This window comes from Rhinichthys klamathensis, unplaced genomic scaffold, assembly GCF_029890125.1.
Source record: "Rhinichthys klamathensis goyatoka isolate OS25496 unplaced genomic scaffold, OSU_Roscu_1.1 h1tg000011l_1, whole genome shotgun sequence".
Lineage (NCBI taxonomy): Eukaryota > Metazoa > Chordata > Actinopteri > Cypriniformes > Leuciscidae > Rhinichthys > Rhinichthys klamathensis.
In genome coordinates, this window is record NW_026606564.1 from 17,351,242 (window position 1) to 17,366,807 (window position 15,566).

Below are 15,566 nucleotides of genomic sequence, written 5' to 3' on the forward strand. Positions count from 1 at the left end.
GTGGACATTTGGTCTTTTAAGACTTAAGACTCCAGCATTGATATTTGACCACTGATTTAAATCTGGGTTCACACCAAGGGCGTAGCCAGAATTGTATTTTTGGGGGGTCCCGTCTTTAAATGAGGGGGCAACATATATATATATATATATATAGCCAGAATTTTATATATACAGGCCTATTCTGGTGGGTGCGGTGATGCGGTGGCGACTCATAACATTGGCGGCGCTGCCAATAAAGCACCTAAAAGCTGTCACAAAAAACCGGCAAAAGTAATGATTATAAATATGTAAAATATAGCAAGGAGATATTTTAATTGTTTATTAAAAAACAAGTGTTTTCTTTGTCAGTGTCGGCTAAGATGAAGTTGACGATGCTGACTCGCGATCTTCAGTAGTGAACGCGCCAGAGAGAAATGCACATTTCATACGGATTTCATAAGCAGAGAGCAGTCTGTAGTCTGTTTTCTTTCGTTTTGAATTGTTCTGTTTAAAAGTAGACATGTCTGTGAGGCGAGTAGGCTACCTTATACACTGAGTTTCGGTTCATTTATGAGACGAGCTCCAGTTCACGCGCCGGCGCCTACGTTTCTTATCTATCGTCTGCTATATTTTCTTCTTATTTATTAAATCCAGACAATTGGTTGATGAAACATTGATTCAAATTAAGATACAATTAATTCAAAACGAAATTCAGGTTAAAGAAAGGTTTTGTGCTTTCTGTTTGATGTCTCAGTGAAAGTTTTAAAGCATTTTTTAGTGCCGCTTTCAGAGCGCTCACGTCTGTAACGGAGAACACGTCTGTAACATTGTTTTTTCCACATAAATGCGAACACGCAAAAAAATAATTAAAAAAAAAATATATTTGATGCACTGTGGAGACTGAAAGCCAATGCTTCTTCATCCGGTGGGTAGTATTACTTTGGTTTGCGCAGTGTAGGCTAATTCACATGCCTCCTAAAGTTTTTTATTTTTAATTTTTTTTAAGCAATCAGAAATCTGAGGGGGCCGGACATGTAAATGAGGGGGCCTAGGCCCACCCAGGCCCCCTCGTGCCTACGCCACTGGTTCACACTGTACGATTTTGGCCACGATTTGGCGGTCTGAGACAAAGTTAGCAAATTCCTCTGATCCAAGGCTAAAATCAGAAGTCTTTGATCGTTAGTTTGCCATGTTCACCGACAGCCGGTTAAAGAATTCAGCAACAAAATCTGACATGAATTGTCCTATAAATGATGTTTCTTATGCTCAAATAGCAGTAAAAAAGCTTACTTTTCAGGCAAGACGAGCCACTGCGCATGTTCCGTTTTAAGCGCGAGTCTCAGGTTTCTATGGGAACCGGAGCTTCTAACGGCAGCTGCAGTGATGTAATGACTTTGCCAATCAGCGATTGGCTCTTTTACTTAAAAGGCGGGACATATTGCGTGTTGCACTTTCACACATTCATTGTAATATAAGTGCACCATCTTTCTATATCTATAGTCTTTGGTTTTAATAATTTCTCTGAATCCAATCCAGAAGAAGTCTGAAAAAACATGATCTCAGCCTTTTGTTCGAAATGTTTTTATTTTTTTATGAAAATTACCAACATTCAAATGTTACTAAAAAAGAATGAATATAATAGGAAAACACTCAACACTATTTATAACGTTATTATTAGTGGTGTCTGATTCCTCTCACCTTTGAGCACCGCCATGCCATTATTGAGGCAGGGGGAGCAGCGACAGGAGCTGATTTCCTTCAGGTACTCGGACAGAGCTCTCCTCAGGTTTTTCTTCAGGATGTTAGCATTCGATTCTTGTGATGGCACCAACTCATAAAGTGGTTCTATCTGTAAACATTGTTTACATTTAACATTACAGGATTTTGCAAAAGTGAAATCAATAATCAAGGACAAATGGCTGTGTTGAAAACCCTGTAACACTTGCGATGTTTCCGGTCAAAAATTACTGGCCTGCAAAAAATTGCTTATAAACCTCTCGTTATGCTACATCCCCAAATATTGGATTCAATCTTTTTGTCAGTATGTTTTCTTTCGATTAGGACAGGTTTTGTATTTATTTTTAGAACTGATAAATCATAGGTCTTGTTTATCTGAGCTTATGTACTTTGGTCTTTGAGTGAAAAATTTGTGGATAATTTTGTAAATTTTACATAAAATATGAAAATAAATTTGCACTGTTTATCACACTAGTTAGCTCTCATGTTTAAGCTATACATTTGTTTTGAAATGTTTTTTTTTTTGGTACAAAATGGCACAAAGTCACACTTGTGGTGTTCATGGTCAAAAATGACCGGCCTACAAAAAAGCTTACAAATCACTCGTCTATTTAATCACCAAATATTGGATTCAATATTTTTGTCAACTTGTTTTCTTTCAGTTAAGACAGGTTTTTATTTTCGAAACGATTGATCATAAGCCTCATTGATCTGAGCCTCACTGATTTGAGAATAAAGTTCATCTCTGTGTAAAGAAAGCCTGTAATACTCAAAATAGTGTGTGTGTGTGTGTGTGTGTGTATGTGTGGCCTGGTAAACCCTACGTTATGGGGACAAAATGTCCCCACAAGGATGGCAATATCCGAAATCCTTGTTCGTGTGGGGACATTTTTTGGTCCCCATGAGGAAATCAGCTTATAAATCATACTAAGTGATGTTGTTTGAAAATGTAAAAATGCAGAATGTTTCCTGTGATGGGTAGGTTTAGGGATAGGGTTAGTGTAAGGGAATAGAATATACAGTCTGTACAGTATAAAAATCATTATGTCTATGGAAAGTCCCCATAAAACATGAAAACACAACATGTGTGTGTGTGTGTGTGTGTGTGTATGTGTACATGTGTGTGTGTGTGTGTGTGTGTGTGTGTGTGTGTGTGGATGCACGAGTATACATATCTACATATGTGAACATGATAAACACACTCCTGAACACTAATTGTTTCTCTGATTTTCGACTCCACCATTCATTTTCAATGGGCAGTCATTTTTGACCAATAAAAGCATTTCAAAACGAATTTCCTAGTTAAACATTAAAGCACACTAGTGTGATAAACAGTGCAATTTTTTTCTTAATTTATGTGAAACTGACAAAATTATCCACAAATAACGCTTTTTTTCACAAAAAAACTGAGGTATGTAAGATCAGTGAGACCTACAATCAATGAATTTCAAAAATAAATATAAAACCATTCCTAATCGAAAGAAAACAAGCTGGCAAAAAAATTGAATCCAATATTTGGTGATGATGTAGCCTAATGAGAAATTTATAAGCAATTTTTTGTAGGCCTCTCATTTTTGACCGGGAACACCACAAGTGTTACAATGTGGAAAAAACCCCCACAAAAAATTACAAATATTTTTGGGAAGTTGTTTAAGACTCTGGGTGAGTAAAGTCAGAAAATTTAGTCCAATGCAATAACATTAAGTAGCATTTTCAGGTACTAGAATATCCTCTCCGGGTCAAAATGACCCGAACACAACCCGAGGGTTAAGAATGCAACCCTAGTTCCCTGAGTTGAAAACGAGATGCTGCAACAGCAGTTGACTCTATGGGGAACACCTCCCAGGTGTGATGATTACATGACACCCATATAGAACCACAGAAATAAATATCGGCTGATGCTACTTGGCGGCGTACAGAAGTCACTTCATAATCAAACCCTTCTCAGGGAAATGCAGCAGTGGCAAAATGCTCTTTTCTCTCAGACAGTGTTGTATAAAGTATACAATTGTCATACTTAAAAGTAAAGAGATCTTTATAGAAACTGATTCAGGTAAAAATTTAGGTTCGAGTAGCTTACTAAAATAAGCAACAGACAAGATAGAAGTTTGACCAAGATACAGTTGCTGACTAAACTAATTAAGGAAACAAACTGAACATCAGCATCACATGTTGGCTTTCCAAAACACAGCATATGCAGGTGATCAGACATTCTGCTCTTTTCAACAGGGATGACACAGTCTAAAGAAGCATTTGAAGCTCTTTTGTATAAGATACCAATATGCACAAAAGTGATCTTTACCTGTTCAAGCAAGGTCATAGATTTTATTCCCAGGGAACACAGATACCAGTAAAATGTGTACACTGAAAGGTTTCTTTATATAAAAGTAAATGCCAAATGTAAAAGGCTTTGCCCAAAGAGCAGAAGCTTTTGTTGTTGGAGTCTATCTAGCATTCTAAGAATGTAAGAAAAGTGTTAAAATTTTGCATACAAATTTTATTTATTGGTATATTATTGGTTTATACGATTTTTGGTTAATTGAAGACAACAGTTTAATGTCTGGTCTATAGCGATATAGAAATATTCAGATTTAAGTTGACAAGTTGAGGCTTTGTAAAGAAATGTATACTGAGTGAAAAATGTCACCTTCTTGTGAATAAAATCTGGATTGTAGAACACGGCATCGCCCCACAGCTGCATGATGTCTGGAGTTGGTAGCTGTTTTGCAGCTAGACGTGACACTGTTTCACTGTCACCCCCTCTGACCTCAATAAAGACATCTTCCACCATGTCCCTTTCTTTACTGGAATCTGAAATGTCAGACAACAAAACAGGGTGTTTAATTAAACATTAGTAACATTAATTATCTGCTCTACAAGCAGCAAATGGATTTAATGACTGTTTCCAAACAGGCTTTCTAAACACAAGTAGAGAATTGTTTTGATAGTGTTCAAACTCCTTATGAATTCAACCATGTCTATGTGGAGTTGTCACGATATCTTAAAATTGACATTAAACACAAGTTGCTATAGTCTTTTTTTTTCTTTATTGCGATGTATATCCGAATGAAACGTCTTCTTGAACAACTTTAAGAAGACTTGATTTTGTCCATCAGGAATCGTTTGTATTATTGGATCATTGTTGTTCGCAACTGCTGCAATTTTATGTGAGTGACAGGTTGTCCCACCCTTGTGACTGAAAACACATCATCAGAGAAGATAAGAGATGCTGAAAGCGGGAGGCAGGGCTCTGGCCAGAGGGGTGAATGGTGATGACGATCGAGGGCCCCCTTGATTCCCCTGGAAAGTATTTTCAACCGACTTAACCGATATGTAAACCAAGCCTTCTGGGAATCTCCATTCAAAGATGCAATACAGCGAATTGCTATTTATAACTCCAGTTTCTTGCTGAACTAGTGCATTTCTAAATTCACACACACCACTCTGAGTGGGATTTGAGCCCGCATCAACCGGCATGAGTGAGTAGGTTGGTGCACTAAAAAGAAGCTGCACCCCTTGAGGCCAGTCGTGGGCTGGTCAGGGTATTCAGGGGAGCCTCGTGGTCAGAGAGCCAGACTGGTAACCCAAAGGTTGCAGGTTCGATTCTCGATACCGGCAGGAAATTACTGAGGTCCTCTTCAACAAGGCTCCTAACCCCAAATTGCTCCCCAGGCGCCACAACAAAAATGGCTGCCCACTGTTCTGGGTGTATGTGTGTTCACTACTCACTACTCCTAATGTGTGTTTTCTAACTTTGGTTGGGTCAAATGCAGAGGAAAAATTCCGAGTATGGGTTACTCTACTTGGCCTTCACATGTGACTTTCAGTTTTCTTTTTCACGCTCACCCAGGTTACACTCAGCATTACATTCACTCACCTAAACCCCCACTCCCATCCAGGGCAAATCATCAATATAACTGGTCCTACTTGCACCACTCTAAAAGAAGTCAAACTACAGTCAACTCCACTTTCAACAAATACTCTTTCATGGCTGGTTGGTGAAGCTTGCTCGCTCTCATTGGCAAACATTGGCATGTCAGAGGCAGCCTGATCAAGAGCAGTCAAATAATTGTAATGACACCACACAATTGAGGATTTTTTGGACAAAAAGTCAGTTGCCAGAAGCCTCGAATTGGGCCACACCCCCGATTGCTTGGGGGGTGCAAATCAGGCTAAAAATCTTCAAGGTTGTGGCCAGCCTAACACATCATGCACCTAACACATTGCAGTGAATAGCCGTAATTCAATAAAAAAAAGGGGTAGGGTAATTTCTGACTGTAAGGATTACAAGATTATTTTACAAGAGACGGATTTTGTTGCACTCCTGACCTTACTCCCATTGGCAGATGCTGCTGAAATTTGCAGTTAAAATAAACTTTTCTCAACTTTGTTGTGTCACTGTTCTCTGGTGCAGTCTCTGCACATTAAGCTGAGGCTGGATAAATTGATTTAAAAGCAAAGAAATGCTTGCTTCAAGTTTCAGGTTATTTGATCTGAACTGTGTAATTGTGGATTTGCTCACCTCCAAGCTCTTCCAACAGGCCTTTGCAGCTACCACCTGAAAATCCTGCACCCACATACACTTTCTTAATTTGGGCTCCAATTTTCAGCCCAGCCTGGACACATTTCTTGGTTTCTTCAAGTGTGTATCCTATAATAAAAAAAGAAAACCCCTTAGATTCAGTGTAGGCTTATCTTTTGGAATAACAGTGTAGTCCTTGTTTTGATCACATAATATTTTTCCTTACTTTTACCTACCAGATTTTTCAAGTCGCTCATCATTGAGGACAACAGTATATTCAAAATCTCCACCGAGAGTTGCCTCTTTGATGAAATGTGTCCCATAGTCACTGTAGATCTGGCGATATTCTCCATATGTGTATTCCAGTGGCAGGGCGCGCAAGCGGGACAGGAATTCAGGGTGTAGCACCAGGTTTGCGGTCTTTAAAGCATAGCGAGCTACCTCAAGCTCAGAGTATGCTCGGATGAATTTTTTTTTCTGAGGACAACACAGAATAAAGTCATGGTTTGCTCCAAATGATAGATTTCACAGTCTGGTCAAGAATTTCATGTTGTCTTATCATTCTTCTTTTATTGATATTATTAATATCCAACTATTTTCTCATAGTTAGTGGTGTCTGCTAAGACCAGCATCACTATTACAATTATTTATACTTGGTGAACATAAAGGAATCTAATCATACCCCTAACCCTGAACTTTATTGTTATTCCTCCTGTAATGTTTTTGCTACATATATGAAATATGTCTCAAACCATGTGGCTTATTTCTATCTGACCAGACTAAGTGGCAGATAATAAAATTGGTAAAAAATCCAACATATTTACAGTGAAGGACCTGATCCACTATTCTGCAAAGTTTATTTCCAACTTAAGCTTAACTAAAACAAGAGCGTAATTAGCTGGTTTTTGTTAGCTGTGTTTTTAATTAGGATTGGAGCTAAACTCTACAGTAAGAAACCACCTAACATCCACTCAAAACGTCCAAGCAATGCTCTAGCAACCAGCCACAGCACCTTAGCATAAAAGATTTCTGCAAATGCAAGCCAGAAAATTTAAAAATCTAGTTTAATGTTTTGTTCTTCATAGTAATGGCCATTTTCTGATTTCATAGTGGTGGTTGAGGAGATTCCCCCTTCTATGTAAAGCGCTTTGAGTGTTGAGAAAAGCGCTATATAAATGTAATGAATTATTATTATTATTATCTGTTGTCATCTCACACATTTAGTTAATATAGTTCAAATGAAGCTTCACCTTTGTGACAGAAAAACAACTTACCGTCCCTGAAAAGGTGCGCATCTTCTTCACTGACTTTTTGTATTTGTGGTCATTGTAACTAAAACTGAATTCAAACACCTGAGGAACAGCAATTCCAAATGACACGCTGGTCTTGGATAAAGTTGCCTTGCTTTCACTCTTGGAGTATTCATTGTAAGACTCGTATGCCTCCAGCGTGAAATCATAGGAGCCTTTTGTCTGGGAACAAAGTAAATTACACTAAACAAAATTATAAACACAACACTCCTGTTTTTGCCCCCATTTTTCATGAGCTGAACTCATAGATCTAAGACTTTTTCTATGTACACAAAAGGCCTATTTCTCTCAAATATTGTTCACAAATCTGTCTAAATCTGTGTAAGTGAGCACTTCTCCTTTTCCGAGAAAATCCATCCACCTCACAGGTGTGGCATATCAAGATGCTGATTAGACAGCATGATTATTGCACAGGTGTGCCTTAGGCTGGCCACAATAAAAGGCCACTCTAAAATGTGCAGTTTTACTGTATTTGGGTCCGGGGTGGAAAATCCCAAACACATTCATTCATGCTGACTGCAGGAATGTCCACCAGAGCTGTTGCCCGTGAATTGAATGTTCATTTCTCTACCATAAGCCGTCTCCAAAGGCGTTTCAGAGAATTTAGTAGTACATCCAACCGTCCTCACAACCGCAGACACGTGTAACCACTCCAGCCTAGAACCTCCTACAGCCACCCGAACAGCTGCTGCAACAATCGGTTTGCATAACCAAACAATTTCTGCACAAACTGTCAAAAACTGTCTCAGGGAAGCTCATCTCCATACTCGTCGTTCTCATCGGGGTCTCGACCTTACTGCAGTTCATCGTCGTAACCGACTTGAGTGGGCAAATGCTCACATTCAATGGCGTCTGGCACTTTGGAGAGGGGTTCTCTTCACGGATGAATCCCGGTTTTCACTGTACTGGGCAGATGGCAGACAGTGTGTATGGCGTCGTGTGGGTGAGCGGTTTGCTGATGTCAACATTGTGGATCGAGTGGCCCATGGTGGCGGTGGGGTTATGGTATGGGCAGGCGTATGTTATGGACAACGAACACAGGTGGCAAGGCAAGGCAAGGCAAGTTTATTTATATAGCACATTTCATCGAACAGTTCATCGAAATTTCACACGATCGATCGATCTGGCCCCAGATCTCAACTAATTCCAGATTTTCACGAGAACTCAGTGTCCGCTTGAAATCTCTTGACCTGCTCTCAGGTCTCAATTAATTTTGGACAAATCTTGTACTCGCACCACAGAAATAGACTCAGCCACTTATAGTTCACTCACTTTTATACAGTTTAGAATACTGGTGTTTAAAAATTAGCTAGCTTACTGTTAGATGACCCCATATTGGCTGAAATCTCCCCAGGATTTTCCTTCGACGCACGTCTAATAATCTGTTAAACGTCTTCAACAGATCCGATTTTTGCAACCTCAAATCGGCAAGGTTAGCAAAAAATTGCTCTGTATTCAGTTTTGACTTTGTTCTTACTGAATCAGTACCTGCGAGCTAACTTTCAGAAAATTGACTTGTTACAATTTTCTCCTTGAAAACTTTCTCTGCCCGCACCTACGAGCCAGTTTTTGCGGAAAATTTACCTGACTTCCTCAGATTATAATTTTCCCCTTGAAGAAACTGCTTTGCCCGCACCAAAGGGATAGTTTCAGCCACTATGGTTCACTCACATTTATACAATATAAAAGAAAATACAGTACAAACAGTCAGACACAGTGGCACAGTGCTCATTCAGTAAATGCACAGCTAAACAGAAGTGTTTTGAGTCTGGATTTGAATGTGACTACTGTAGGAGCACATCTGATCTCCTCTGGAAGCTGGTTCCAGCTGCGGCTGGCATAGTAGCTAAAAGCAGACTCTCCTTGCTTAGAGTGAACCCTTGGTATTTCTAGCTGATGTGATCCTAATGATCTGAGTGATGTTACGCCCTTACTAGGAAGCAACAATGAAGGAGGAAGAAACGTTTACGGCGGTTACAATACTCTCTTTATTTTACACTTTCTTCATGACAAAGACTGTCTCTCAAGCTCTCGCAATACGCCGCAACGCCGATCAACATCTCGGTCCTGGCCAGGGATCGATGTGACAGAATGGAACGCTCCATGAGGACGCCAAACAGGAAGCTTTTATTGACAGGCACACCTGTGCACCGGTGCACCCAATCCACCTGATTACTCCCTCAGCTCCGCAGCGCACCTGTAGGAGGAGCAACACACACCCAGACACGGCAAAACCACAATACAAAGTATACAGCCGTAACAGTGATCTGTTGGGTTTATATTCAGTGAGCATATCTGCAATGTATTGAGGTCCTAGGCCATTAAATGATTTATATACCAGTAATAATACTTTAAAATCAATCCTAAATGTTACTGGGAGCCAGTGTAAAGCCCTGAGGACTGGTGTGATGTGTTCATATTTTCTGGTTCTGCTCAGAATCCTGGCAGCAGCGTTCTGTATGAGCTGCAACTGTCTTATGGTCTTTTTAGGAAGGCCAGTGAGGAGTCCATTACAATAATCCACCCTGCTGGTGATGAAAGCATGCACAAGTTTCTCTAAGTCTTGACTGGAAACAAAGCATCTAATTCTTGCAATATTTTTCAGATGATAGAATGCTGATTTAGTAATTGCTTTGACATGACTACTGAAACTAAGATCTGACTCTAGAGACACACCGAGATTCCTGACTTGATTTTTAGTAGTTAGACCCCTAGCGTCAAGGTATGCATTCACCTTGAGAACTTCATCTTTGTTGCCAAACGCAATGACTTCAGTTTTGTCTTTGTTTAGCTGAAGAAAGTTTTGGCACATCCAATTGTTTACTTACTCAATGCATTCGCACAGGGAGTCAATAGGGCTGTAGTCTTTAGGCGATAGGGCTAAGTAGATCTGTGTGTCGTCTGCATAGCTGTGGTAAGAGATTCGGTTCTTTCTCATTATTTGGCTCATTGGGAGCATATACAGGTTGAATAGGAGTGGCGCAAGAATTGAGCCTTGAGGGACTCCGCATGTCATGGACGTCCATTCAGACTTATGGTCTCCTATACTCACATAATAACCTCTCCCTTCCAAGTATGACCTGAACCATTTTAGGACTATCCCAGAAAGCCCCACCCAGTTTTCCAGCCTGTCAAGAAGTATGTCGTGATCGACAGTGTCAAATGTAGCACTGAGGTCGAGTAGTACCAGCACTGATAATTTGACTGTATCAGTATTTAAGCGAATGTCGTTTATTATCTTTATGAGCGCTGTCTCTGTGCTGTTATGCGATCTGAAACCAGATTGAAAATTGTCAAAGTATCCGTTCGAGCTTAAGAATTTGTTCAGCTGATTGAAGACAACTTTTTCAATGATCTTGCCTATGAAAGGAAGATTTGAGATCGGTCTATAATTGCTCAAGATGGTCTTATTCAGATTGCTCTTTTTCAAGAGGGGCTTGACAACTGCAGTTTTCAGGGAGTTTGGAAAATTCCCAGAGATAAGTGAGGCATTTACCACTTCTAGGAGATCTGCTTCTAAGCTGTTTAACACACTTTTGAAGAAAGATGTGGGAAGTGTGTCAAGGGCGCAGGTTGATGTTTTAAGGTGCTGTGCGGTTTCTTCCAAAATTTTGCCATCAATTTCTTCAAAATCAGACATAGTAACTGCTTTCTCAGGTTGTGGTCTGATCTGTCTGACCCCAGCGCAACTCAAGGATGTGCTGATCACCTTTCTGATATTATTGATTTTCTCGGAGAAGAACGAAGCAAACTCACTGCACTTGCTGTCTGAGAGCAGGGGTTTGTCAGTCTCTCTACAGTAACAAAAAGAGTGCGTGTGTTGTTTAAGTTGCTGTTTATAATATTTGAGAAGAAAGTCTGTCTAGCTTTGCCTAGTTCCATATTGAAAGCATGGATGGTGTCTTTGTAGATGTTATAATGGACTACAAGTTTTGTCTTCCGCCACATGCGCTCTGTTTTTCTGCATTGTCTTTTCATATTTTGCAGTGCTGTTGAGATTCTCCAAGGTGCTTTTTGTCTACCACTTTTCTTCCTGACATTCACAGGAGCAATATCATCAATTACACTTTTAACTTTTGAGTTAAAAGAATCAAGGAGAAAATCAACAGAGTCAGCAGATATGCTTGGTGTTAAAGATATAGCCTTCATAAATAGCACACTAGTGTTCTCATTTAAGCATCTCTTCTTGGCAGACACAGATCTAGCTTCAATGGCTGGAGAGATCAACATATCAAAGAAAATACAGAAAAGATCAGACAGTGCTACATCCTTAATAACAATCGATGAAATGTTTAGACCCTTACTGATAAGTAAATCTAGAGTGTGTCCACGATTGTGTATCGGTCCATGTACATGCTGAATCAGGTCAAAAGTTTTTAAAACAGTTTTGATTTCTTTTGCCATATTGGTTTCTGCATTATCTATGTGAATGTTAAAATCTCCAGCAATGGCAAAACAGTCAAACTCTGAGGAAATTGTTGATAACAGTTCTGTAAAGTCCTCAGCAAAGGCTGGAGAGTATTTTGGAGGCCTGTAAATAATGATAAGTAAAATGCGTGGAGCACCTTTTAACACAATACCCAGATATTCGAAAGACGGGTAATTACCAAATGATATTTGCTTACATTGATAGACATCCTTAAAAAGAGCAGCTACTCGGTGAATTTTATTGATGGCATTTTGAATGCACAGATATACCGTGACGAGATCCTGAGGCCCATTGTTGTGCCATTCATCCACGACCATCACCTCATGTTGCAGCATGATAATGCATGGCCCCATGTTGCAAGGATCTGTACACAATTCCTGGAAGCTGAAAACATCCCAGTTCTTGCATGGCCAGCATACTCACCAGACATGTCACCCATTGAGCATGTTTGGGATGCTCTGGATCGGCGTATACGACAGTGTTTTCCAGGTCCTGTCAATATCCAGCAATTTCGCACAGCCATTGAAGAGGAGTGGACCAACATCCCACAGGCCACAATCAAACAACTTTTTTTTTCTTTTTCAATACAGTAAAACTGCACATTTTAGAATGGCCTTTTATGGTGTCCACCCTAAGGCACACCTGTGCAATAATCATGCTGTCTAATCGTCATCTCGCATATATGCCACACCTGTGAGGTGGATGGACCATCTCAGCAAATGAGAAGTGCTCACTAACACAGATTTATGAACAATATTTGAGAGAAATAGGCCTTTTGTGTACATAAAAAAGTCTTAGATCTTTGAGTTTAGCTAATGAAAAATTGGGGCCAAAACAAACGTGTTGCGTTCATAATTTTGTTCAGTGTATGTCACACACATTCGTTAAAAACAGAACCCAAAGTTCTGAAACAGACATTATTTGTTACTAGTGTAATTGGAAAAGCTTTTATTGAAGAAGTACTTAAAGTAGGGATGGGCAAATCCAGTCCTGAAGGGCCACTGTCCTGCAGAGTTCAGCTCCAACCCTAATCAATAACACCTGAAATATCTAACCTATGCCTTCAGGATTGATTGAAAATAACAGGCATGCGTATTTGACTTGAGGTGGAACTAAACTCTGCAGGACAGTGACCCTCCTACATCGGCAGACTAATTTGCCTTATCTTCACGGTACTTTGGACGGTGGTGGAAACGCAGAAAGCAACAGGTTTGGGGGAAAAAAGTTCCTTGGACAAATTGTTCCAGGTAATTTCGGTGGAAACGCGGCTCTAAGACTGAACCACCAGAATTTCGAGACAGTATGGCGTTACAAAGCATCGTTTGCTGTAATTACATGACTTGGCCAGTTTAATGCTACGCTCAAAACCAAGGATTCGTAAAGGTTTCAAAACTCCATAAAGCAATGTTTTGAAAAAGCACATCACGAATCTTACGTACTGCAGCTATAGATTTTAAAACATGCAACATACCTCTATTGTGTACTGTTGTATGTTATATGGCTTCCTGAAGCGAACATCCTGGATAAAATGTGGCACGCAGCCACCAGCATAGTATCGGTTATCAAGCACCACTGCTTCCAGTTTACCATTCAAAATGTTGATTCTAGGAATGAAGAACAAGTTATCTCTGATCTATGGCAGTTTTTACATTTGGCATCAAGTACAAGAGCAACAAAAATGTAGTAAAGGACACATTTAAAAAGTGGACTTTGTAATAATGTGCAATTCATTTTTTTGTTGTTGCTTTAAATAGATTTTAAATCATTGTTTTTTTAATAATCTTGTGTTGTGTTTTGCGGATTTACCAGCAAATTCTATTAAGAGGTTGCAATATATACAAAACTCAACAATTTGAATTTTGGTCTGTTCTGCTCACAATGCTACAGGATGCACTATAAACATGAGGGTAAAACTTGCCAAAGGTCAACATGGCATAACCAGAAAGGAATAAAGGAAATTCAGGCCTGTACAACAATAACAAAGTCGAGATCCATCAGTGAGCTGCAGTTTTTAAAAGTGAGTGCAATAGGAATAGGTGAGTACAGGAGTGTATTAAACACACGCACCCTTTGGCAAGATTCTCGATTCCATAATATTCCTCAGTTGGCTGTTTGCATGCTTTGTACACTTTAACACAGCCCTGTTCATCAGAACCATCGCCACAGTCATCATCGCCATTACAGCGAAGACCCTCCAGCACACAGCGACCTGTTACACGAGACACAGCTGTCACACTTGTGTCCTTTGTTTAATTATTGCATTGCAGGAACAAATGAGTAATGCTGCATTACCATTCTAGAAACAACTAATGAACAATAAACTCATGTTTTAATGTAACCTTATTAATGTTAAACCTGTATTTCTGTGTAGTTATTCATTAATGGTGGAACTGTAGTCTAAACTTTTGAATATATATATATATACAGGGCCTAGATATTTATATAAAATCTGTCTTGGCGAGTATATGAAAAAGTGTCGTCGCCAGTTGGCCGGTAACATTTTTATGAATTCTAACAATACAATGTTGTGCTGCATTGTCACGAAAGTTTAAGCCTTGTCAATTAAAATATTCAAGCCCAAGAAGAAGCCAAAGGTAATTCAATTCATTGCTCGTGTGCTGTGTGGAAAGTTTAAATATCCGAAGCACGCATGTCTCAGACAGCACACAAATACTGAATTGAGCTCTCTTTCTCGTCTTCTTGCGCTTGAACGGATAAATACACACACACAATTATGTTAAAAAATATGGTATGGTATGGTATACTTTATTGTCCCCAAAGGGAAATTTGTTTTGGGCTCACAAATACAAGCACTGCAGCACCAGACATTTAAAACAAACACAATACATAAAAAACAGAGAAATACACATTTAAAATCAAGTATTTGGCCTCACAATACTGTGTGCACCAGAGGGTACCCGGCATACTGCCACTAAACACTGGAAAAATGTTTGGCATCACACCATTCTACCCACTGTAAAATGATTGGCATCTCATCACTCTCTCCCTCCACTGGGACGCAAACGGCATCACGCCACTCTGTATGCTAAAAATTAATAGGCATCACGCCACTCTGTCCACTATAAAGTAATCGGCATCACACTACTCTGTACACTAAGAATTAATTGGCATCACGCCACTCTATCCACTATAAAGTAATCGGCATCACGCCACTCTGTCCACTATAAAGTAATCGGCATCACGTCACTCTGTCCACTATAAAGTAATCGGCATCACGCCACTCTGTCCACTATAAAGTAATCGGCATCACGCCACTCTGTCCACTATAAAGTAATCGGCATCACGCCACTCTGTCCACTATAAAGTAATCGGCATCACGCCACTCTGTCCACTATAAAGTAATCGGCATCACGTCACTCTGTCCACTATAAAGTAATCGGCATCACGCCACTCTGTCCACTATAAAGTAATCGGCATCACGTCACTCTGTCCACTATAAAGTAATCGGCATCACGCCACTCTGTCCACTATAAAGTAATCGGCATCACGTCACTCTGTCCACTATAAAGTAATCGGCATCACGTCACTCTGTCCACTATAAAGTAATCGGCAACACGTCACTCTGTCC

The 15,566-nt window shown here is 39.8% G+C and overlaps 1 protein-coding gene across 1 annotated transcript in view; it reads right to left on the reverse strand.

Moving 5' to 3' along the window:
* The window catches only part of c8b (complement component 8, beta polypeptide), a 97,649-nt gene that overhangs the window by 1,692 nt on the left and 80,391 nt on the right, over window positions 1-15,566 (reverse strand). The window contains 7 exon segments of the mRNA XM_056265837.1: window positions 1,678-1,828; window positions 4,364-4,527; window positions 6,239-6,367; window positions 6,475-6,715; window positions 7,513-7,710; window positions 13,449-13,581; window positions 14,045-14,186. Coding sequence (XP_056121812.1) covers window positions 1,678-1,828; window positions 4,364-4,527; window positions 6,239-6,367; window positions 6,475-6,715; window positions 7,513-7,710; window positions 13,449-13,581; window positions 14,045-14,186 — 1,158 coding nt within the window.